Source organism: Patiria miniata, unplaced genomic scaffold, assembly GCF_015706575.1.
Source record: "Patiria miniata isolate m_02_andy unplaced genomic scaffold, ASM1570657v1 HiC_scaffold_3, whole genome shotgun sequence".
In the NCBI taxonomy this organism is placed as follows: Eukaryota; Metazoa; Echinodermata; class Asteroidea; order Valvatida; family Asterinidae; genus Patiria; species Patiria miniata.
This window is the reverse complement of record NW_024037069.1, coordinates 30,010,480-30,020,045: the sequence shown is the minus strand read 5'-3', so window position 1 is coordinate 30,020,045 and position 9,566 is coordinate 30,010,480. Positions and strand designations below refer to the sequence as shown.

The 9,566-nt window shown below is 40.8% G+C and overlaps 1 protein-coding gene and 1 pseudogene across 1 annotated transcript; one reads left to right on the top strand and one right to left on the bottom strand.

Moving 5' to 3' along the window:
* Positions 1-2,106: 2,106 nt before the first annotated feature.
* Positions 2,107-5,815, bottom strand: LOC119736653 (annotated as a pseudogene).
* A 622-nt stretch (positions 5,816-6,437) lies between these two features.
* Positions 6,438-8,521, top strand: LOC119737071 (palmitoyltransferase ZDHHC1-like). The gene is made up of 3 exons (XM_038211148.1): positions 6,438-6,586; positions 7,768-7,984; positions 8,330-8,521. The coding sequence occupies exons 2-3, from the start codon at positions 7,796-7,798 to the stop codon at positions 8,504-8,506; spliced, it is 366 nt and encodes a 121-aa protein (XP_038067076.1). The 5' UTR covers positions 6,438-6,586; positions 7,768-7,795; the 3' UTR covers positions 8,507-8,521.
* The last annotated feature ends 1,045 nt before the right edge of the window (positions 8,522-9,566 follow it).

Here is a 9,566-nt window from a genome sequence, read left to right as displayed (position 1 = left end):
ATTTTTTGCTAGGAAATCCAACTTCACAAAATTTGGTCAAATGTTCACACAAGGTGGGTAGAGGCCAGAAATGAATCCCCAAGAGATTCAGCTCACCACAGTTAGGCTCCAGGGAAAACAAACATTTGAGTTTTTTACCAAAACGGCCAAAATCTGAAAAGTTTTCCATATCCGCAGTCATCAAAAATACTGATTTTTGGCCCCAAAATCCAACTTCACGAAATTTGGTCAAATGTTCACACAAGGTGGGTAGAGGCCAGAAATACATCCCCAAGAGATATCAACTCACAAAAGTCAGGATCCAGGCAGAAAAGAAAAGTTTCAGTTTTTAAGCCAACATGGCCAAAATCTGAAAAGTTTTCCATATCCGCGGTCATCAAAAATACTGATTTTTGGCCCCAAAATCCAACTTCACGAAATTTGGTCAAATGTTCACACAGGTGGGGAGGGGTCAGAATTCATCCCCAAGAGATATCAGCTCAAAAAGTCAGGATCCAGGGAGAAAACAAACATTTCAGTTTTTTACCAAATGGCCAAAATCTGAAAAGTTTTCCATATCCGCGGTCATCAAAAATACTGATTTTTGGCCCCCAAATCCAACTTCACGAAATTTGTTCAAATGTTCACACAAGGTGGGTAGAGGCCAGAAATACATCCCCAAGAGATATCAGCTCACCAAAGTCAGGATCCAGGCAGAAAACAAAAAATTTCAGTTTTTGAGCCAACATGACCAAAATCTGAAAAGTTTTCCATATCCGCGGTCATCAAAAATACTGATTTTTGGCTAGGAAATCCAACTTCACAAAATTTGGTCAAATGTTCACACAAGGTGGGTAGAGGCCAGAAATGAATCCCCAAGAGATTTCAGCTCACCACAGTTAGGCTCCAGGGAGAAAACAAACATTTGAGTTTTTACCAAAAACGGCCAAAATCTGAAAAGTTTTCCATATCCGCGGTCATCAAAAATACTGATTTTTGGCCCCAAAATCCAACTTAACGAAATTTGATCAAATGTTCACACAAGGTGGGTAGAGGCCAGAAATACATCCACAAGAGATATCAGCTCACCAAAGTCAGGATCCAGGGAGAAAACAAAAATTTCAGTTTTATACCCAAAATGGCCAAATTCTGAAAAGTTTTCCATATCCGCGGTCATCAAAAATACTGATTTTTGGCCCCAAAATCCAACTTCACGAAATTTGTTCAAATGTTCACACAAGGTGGGTAGAGGGCCAGAAATACATCCCCAAGAGATATCAACTCACCAAAGTCAGGATCCAGGCAGAAAAGAAAATTTCAGTTTTTAAGCCAACATGGCCAAAATCTGAAAAGTTTTCCATATCCGCGGTCAACAAAAATACTGATTTTTGGCCCCAAAATCCAACTTCACGAAATTTGTTCAAATGTTCACACAAGGTGGGTAGAGGCCAGAAATACATCCCCAAGAGATTTCAGCTCACCAAAGTCAGGATCCAGGCAGAAAACAAACATTTCAGTTTTTACCCAAATTGGCCAAAATCTGAAAAGTTTTCCATATCCGCGGTCATCAAAAATACTGATTTTTGGCCCCAAAATCCAACTTCACGAAATTTGGTCAAATGTTCACACAAGGTGGGTAGAGGCCAGAAATACATCCCCAAGAGATATCAGCTCACCAAAGTCAGGATCCAGGCAGAAAAGAAACATTTCAGTTTTTGAGCCAATATGGCCAAAATCTGAAAAGTTTTCCATATCCGCGGTCATCAAAAATACTGATGTTTAGCCTAAAAATCCAACTTCACAAAATTTGGTCAAATATTCACACAAGGTGGGTAGAGGCCAGAAATGCATCCCAAGAGATTTCAGCTCACCAGAGTCAGGATCCAGGCAGAAAACAAAAAATTTCATATTTTTACCGAAAATGGTCGAATTCTGAAAAGTTTTCCATATCCGCAGTCATCAAAAATACTGATTTTGGACCCAAAAATCCAACTTCACGAAATCAAGTGAAATTGTTCACACAACGTGGGTAGAGGCTGGAATGAATCCCCAAGAGATTTTAGCTCACCAAAGTCAGGATCCGGAAGAAAACAAACATTTAATGTGTTTTACCAAAATGGCCGAAAACTAAAAACTTGTCCTCACCTGGACCACTTCTGCCTTGCTGGCACCAGCGGATGCAAACATAGCACAGCGGGCGGAGTTGATGACTGGGTAGGTCAAGGTCACTCGACACGGTGGAGGTTTAGGGGAATCATCGATGGGAGCAACTATCAGAGACTCCTCCTATTGGTGGGTAAAATACATTCAATTAAATATTAAGTGTCTTTTCATACTCCTATATAAAAATACAGTGTAGTGTATATATTCAATGAAACAATTCAGAACATTTTGAAATTTTTGTCAATTAAGTGAATTTTGAAACTCTGGAATGACACAATTCAGAAAATTTTGAGATTTTTGTCAATTAAGTGAATTGTTTAAGCTCTGGAAGGAGCTTCTAGTGTGGTCAGTCTGTCTGTCAGTCTGTCTGTCCCCACAAAACTGACCAAAAGTATGGTGTTCCATATGTGCCATCAGCGTCGCATTTTTCGGCGTCGCATTTTTCAGTTCTAGCAAGGATTGTTTTCATTGATTTCATGCAAGACTTCTTGCAACATGGCCATATTAAGCACTCGCACTTGCGCTGTACAACATCTTCCTCGAACCAGGCCAATTTGTGCAGTGGTTGGACGGTATTCTCCAGGAGGAAATGTCCCTAAGAGGTGGGCAGGGTGCGATTTTTTCAGCTCTCGCAGGAGCTTCTATAGTTACTTGGTGGTCAGTCGGATGGTCCGTCTGTCTGTCCTGAAAATTTACCAAAGGTGTGGTGTTCCATAGGTGCCATCGGCGTCGCATATGTCACTATAGCTTATTGTGCACTTGCACTTGTTTTTCTGGTACGTAAGTAAGTCTTTGATTTCTTGGTTAGTGGTCTTGGGAAAAAAGTCACCTTTAACAGCTTGTGGCCAGGGAATAAGGAACAAGTGTGGCCATCAGGTCCCATCCCAAGAACCAGGAGATCAAAGACTGGTAACTTGTCTCCCCGGAGGGTACAATGCCAACTTTGGCCGAGTAGTCCTTGGCTGCATCAGCGACAGACAGCGACGGATCAATGGGGTAGATCTGACTTTCTGGAAGGTTGACCTTTCCTATCAGTTCCTGTGAAAGAAAGTAGTAATATACCACAGTAATTTTATTTACTATTTTCTTTTAAAATCATGAACAAATGATGAAAATTAACAACAAAACAAATCAGAGTAAAAGTCCTCCATACAAAAAAAATGTACAGGTCAAAAACACTTAAATGTTATGCGGTCCAGCTAAATGAGTCGTTTGTCTGGCATTTTCATTTGAAGATTCAGGCTAAAATAGGGCCACTTCATCACATCACTTCATCACATCTCTGGTGTTCCGACTTCCATAATTTTTTAACTAAAGATGGTGCCAGCATGCGGTTTTTCACAGCAGTAGTGCTGAGATTGTGTTCTTTTCAAATCTGTAAAAAAAAAAAATGTCTAGGGTCGAATAACGAATCATTTAGCTTGATCGCATCACAAATGTGTATTTGAGAATTATTTGAATGACTTAATTTTGACTATAACTATAGGCCTATTAAATGTTAGAGTCAATATAGGGAAAATATTCTTAATTTTTTGGGATGAAAAAAGGAAAATTCGAAAATGTCGCTAGCCAGTAGTTCACAAGTTGAACTAGGGATCGCTCACTCATAAAAAATACGCGCTATCCACTCAGCCACAGGTGCTACACAAACGTAGTTTAACCCAAACCATTCTTGATCCTCCAAAATCCCCTTTGCAAATTTGAGGAATTTGCAAGATTGAGCCTACATGGCAAAAGTGTGTTGCTGATTTCGGAGGACGCACTGTGTCAAGGTCTTGGGCCAGACCTTGTGTCGTTTATGCTCAGCCATGCATACATTTAGGCCTAATTATACTTGAAATCCTCCCACTGCTCCAAAATATCAATTTCTCTACCTCAATATAGTGACAGTGATTGCCGGAGGAGTTTGCAGGATTGAGGCAGTGGTCCCCCTCCAATGAACACATTCAAGAAATAACGGAGGATTTTGCAGGATTGAGGTTACATCTTAGCAAAAAGACCGGGAAAAGTTCCATACTCGGACGTCAATTTATCTGCTGCCAAACATATTAATTGTCACCTCACCTTGTCATTTGAACCAAGAGAAATCCAGGAAGCTGTGTTAAGGTGAAAAAAATTTACTCAAAATGTGTTTTTAGAGCACATTTTGGATGCATACGTCGTGCAGAACTAGCTTGAAGCAGCCGGTCAAAACTGATTGTAGTGGCTGAAAGACAGCGTTACGTTATACACGTGACCAACAACCATGACGTCGCATGAGCCTGCCAATGATAGTGCAATACGTCATTATGAATATTTATTTTCTCATGAACATGATGAATATTTAGTTTATTTCAATGGATACTTCAAATACGTCCAAAGATTGATTAGTGCAACAGCGATCGTGCGCGGCCTAGCGGTTAAGAGTCTCGTGTATCAAGCAAGCGCCAGAGGTTCGAATCCCGATGAAGTAACTGACTGATTAATAAATAGAAATTAAGGAAAGGAGAGGGTGAGAGTAGAGGAGGGAAAGTGGAGGAATAACCATAAAAGATGCAACTTTTGGCGCTAGAAAAATAATTGAAAAAAGTGACGTCCGAGTACGGAATTTTTTCCAAAAGACCTGGGAGTTGTTATACCTTTTATAATGTAGACACAGTCAAAGAGGGCGCTGCACAATCAAGCAGGCTTAATATCCAGCTCAATACTTGTAAAAGGCCCAGTAATAATTAATATGTTATGAAAAGGCAGTGTACATTCAGCCGGTGCAGGGTAAATTTAGGTAGACAACATTTTGCCGGCTAAGCACTGAACATGCACCTGACTTTTTTGGGGACTTAGACATTTTCACTGTGACAATCTTATAGTCTTGCTTTGCGCCAACATTGTTGTTGTGACTTTGTATTCACGAAATGGGAATCAGACCATTTTACAATTTCGGACTTAATTTCCCTTTGGACGGACGTTTTTGTACTTAGTTGGCGTTTTGTATAGCAAACAGTTTAGCGGGGTAATCTGCCTATGAGGCTCCACTACCACTACATGGAGCCTCATAGTTCTAGGAGTACTCCCACCCATGAGTTACACGCTCTATCCACAAGGCCACAGGTCTTCTTGCGCATCCGATGGTGGTAATTTAATATCTTTTACAATATAGGGGTTGCTGTACAACCTAACTGGCAAAATAACATTTACTGAAAATTAGCCGGCGCTGGCTAAATACACTTCCAAGTTCCTATCATTAAAAGTAAAGAAAAATTACTCTGTATATCTTGTACGTGCTATCACCGTCCTCAACGGTACCAGCCTCTCATCGCAGAAAAACACATGCCACTTATCCCACTCCACACCCTGGATTTTAGGCAGGCCCTCGACCATGAACTTAGCGACACTGCCGCCCGACACGCCGAGGTAGAACGCCCCTCGCTCCCGTACGGCCGCTTTGCTCTGCTCGGCGACGAAGTCGCACACGGCCGTTGGAATATCGGCTGTCGGTAAAACATGAACTTTTCTTCCAGGCATGGCGAAATGGTGATGTCTAGATTGCTCTCCCGATTTCTTACTCTTTTTACTAAACGAGATTCCCAGCTGGAACAGATCTCCGGAGACTGTTATTTTTGTTAAAAACTTCCGAAGCCGACGACGCAGAACCAAAACACGGAAGTTTACAAGTGAGGCTGGTACCTATCCTACTCGTGCGCCATGCGTATTGAGCAAAGGCCAATACGTTGGTACCAGTCTAGATTTCATGCGTGGGATCACCACTTGAGGGCGCTGTTTATTACAGTAAGCCATTATTACAAACCAAAAATAAAAAAATAAATACAACCAAATTAGCCTGTTGTAATTAATTGTTTGGTTACTTGCGCAAAAAATATGACAAGTGTCAATAATTTGACTCAACAACCTATCAAAGATGATATTTAGGCTAGATTTATTTTGTTTTATCTGTATATTTTATGAGCAATTTGATTTATTATAACTTTCGGTTTGTCTGATTCAGATGCCATACATGATACAAAGACACGCATGTAGTTGCCATAACGGCGGAAACTCATTGTAATTTTCCTGCAATATTGATTATATCGTTCCGCGAGTTTTAGTAGCGTCTTATTAGCATTCTAGGGACACAGTTTATATAAAAATTGAATAAAACATGCCTGCAAATGTTGTTTTCTTTTCTTTTATATACAATTAATTGGGCTTGTGCTAAATCTTTGTACTTATTACCTCCAGGGTAGATCTATTTTGTTTCGATATGCAAACAATGGTTACTTACATATAATGAATATGCACATTTGTTGGTTGTCAATGAATACATTTTACGAGAGATGATCGAGAGGCTTCTTTCGATACTTTTTTTTTAGTGGATTTTTTGGTATATATCTTCTTCAAGAACGTTCTTTTGTGCTAAATAAGTCTCGAGGTTTCCTTAATCTTTATCGAAAATGACAAGAACCGGCTGGTGAGTCTTCTTATTCATGCGATTTGGAAATGGATATATATGTTTTTCTCAACAATTTCGATTTTCGTATTTTTCTTGTGAAGTCTGAAACCCTGTGCTACTAGTATGTATTAATATGTGTTGTAGCCAAACACTATTATGGGTACCAGTCTATTCTGATTACTTTCAGGAAAAGTCATTTGATTCATGATTGTAATGTTTGTTTGTTTTCTTTCGTTTTACGTCTACTACTAGGCCTAGTGGCTATCGTTAAGGTAGCCGTAACACGATTTTCAACAGTATTGTTAATGTTATGGCATGCCTTTGGTAAACGTTAGACTACTGTGCAGAAGGTACCGGGATCAAATCGGTGATGTCGGAAAGATTTTTTGTTTTTTTTTCTTCAGTAGGCCCCCTAGTTTTCTTTACTTAATGTAAAAAAAAAAAATAAAATCCCACTTTTCATTTGAAGACTTGAGCTTGAAGTCGGCTAACTTCACTTCAGTAGATTTCATATTTTTTCTTACTGATTCATGGTTTTAGTTGTAGACCTAGGCCTACAATTGACCTATCGCCGTTTGCGAGAATAGCCACGCCCCTTAGACAACCCGATGGAATTTTGTACGCTAAGTTTTGTTTGTCTCAGATTTTTTGCATTCCGCATCCATTTGTATTAATAATAATAGCTGCATTGACGCGATTCTACCGCCATTCTACCGTGATAGGTCAATCTTTAACCCTATTCTCCAACTCCATCAAAATCCATACCCCAATTTTGGTGGATTTTGGGGTACTTGGTCCTGCGGGCCTGGTTTGACTAAATATTGATGGGGTATGATGGACGAGGCCTAAAGCAAAGCATGCATTGGAAGCAGTGTGATTGATGGATTTTGGCGGCCTTGGTCCAGTAGAATAAGACTAGAGACAGTAGGGAGTTAAGGTTAATCCATGTAAGTTTTTGATAGCAATTTGGTACGTTACTTTGGGGACAGTCAAACCTCAAGGGAACAGGTTCAAAATATTTGACTTCAGCAGAGTTTTGAGTTAAGCAGGGCTGTATATCATTGTTATACTTCGGAAGGCAATGGATTTTGTGTTCGACTAAACCAATGTAAACAGTTGTTTTTGAGTTATCAGAATTTGACTTATTGAGATATTACTGTAATTGCAAATGATCCTACCTTTGTATATTCTGTGGACAGCTAGCTGCAGGGCAGCACAGGGCCCAAGATGAGCAAGAAGTCTACTCCTAGCAAGGCGGGAGTGACATACAGGACCAGCTCCCGCAGGAACGGTTGGAGCTGTCCTCCTCACCCGCTGCAGTTTGTCGCTTGGATCTTCATCGCCGCCTTCGCAGTGATGTTCCATGGCATGGCCGTACCCACCATTCCGTATCATTGGCAGCCGGCCTGTCACATGGTATCCTTTTAATTACTTCTAAAATAGGAAACTTTAATAACTATTGTTTATTTTTGCAGTATTGGGCTGTTGGCCTTCCATAGTTTGCCAACCTGTTAAAAAGTGCCAACCGTGGGTTAGTAAACAAAGGTCATGTACCGATACTTTGGCCATGCAAAGCATCACATCGTTTACACAGTGTAGACCACTGCAGATCAGGGACAATTCAAAATCCAAAATCCGAACACAAAATCTGCAACGTATGCGACAACCAGAAGATGGTGTTTGTACGTGGACGAACAAATCCAGATATAGATACAGAATTTCAGTTTCCAGTCTTGCTTCCATAACCCCATGTCACCACAGATCGTGGGTGTCGTGCTCGCCGTGCACGTCATAACGCACCTGGTGTGCCTGACCATCAACCCAGCTGACCCCAGCACCCTGCGCAGAGACAAGAAGGCCATGCCGGAGTTTGACCGGACCCAGCACAAGCACGTCATAGAGAACAACCACTGCTACCTCTGTGAGGTGGACGTGTAAGTAGTTCTAATTCGCTGGATTGGTCGTGACGTAACTCGGAGGTCAACTCGGTGCAACCATGATTACTGGTCCATGCGCACTGCAATGAGCCAGTGAAGACCGTGGTTTCGCTGTGGCTGTTTTGAATCCATTTTATAATTGTCTTGGTTCTCCCCTGTGAAGTGAAAATAAGCACAACTGTGGTTGTAACGGGGCCCGATTTCATAGCGCTGCTTAACAGCTGACTTTGTGCTTACCGAGCTCCATCTGTTTCATAGGGACCGTTAAGCAGTAAGCACAGTAAAAGCACGCTTAACCCCAGAAGAAAACTTTGCTTAAATCAGTGACGTAACAATAGAAATCTCCATGCGCGCTCAACCTTTAGCATGAATAGTGCTTAAGCAGCAGCATGATTTTCTGCTATAGTAAGCACAACTTTTTCTGCTTACTGTTAAGCAGTGCTATGTAATTGGGCCCTGGTGTGGTGACAATCTGCTGAAAGGCAGTGAACCATTTTCAGGTAGTTTGTACTTTGTGAAAATGTTCTATAAAAGTAGGATGTAAAATTGCTGTCTGTGATCGTGTGTGTTAAAGTTAAACACATGAAATTTGACGTAATGGAATGCACGTGAACCGTTGTTGGGGAAGTAAGCCTGACCTTCGGAAGGAGGTGATGTCACAAAAGGGAGCGTCTCAAAAGTCGGAACATTCCCGTTCAGTATGTAACGTCGGTATTAGAAACATTGTGTTTCCGTTCCAGAGTAAGAGTAAGAGGCTGTTCCAGAGTAAGCGTGCCCGCGCACAGTTCGAATAATCAAGCGTTTAATTGTTCGAAAATGCACATATCTACTAGTTTTTCCAACGGTCCTCGATAAGGTTTATTCTTGGGCTCTGCTTCCAATTGTTTATTCTGGTAGCCCTTTGTTCCATGTCCTCAGTTGTAAAGTATAACCTCTGCAAGAAACTCGGGTTCATTGCTTCAGGGCCAAAAACATGTTCTTAAAGGATGCTTTAAAGAGACTATGCAACATTTGAAAGCATCGAAAAAACAACTACCAAATTTTTATGAAATACCTTACTA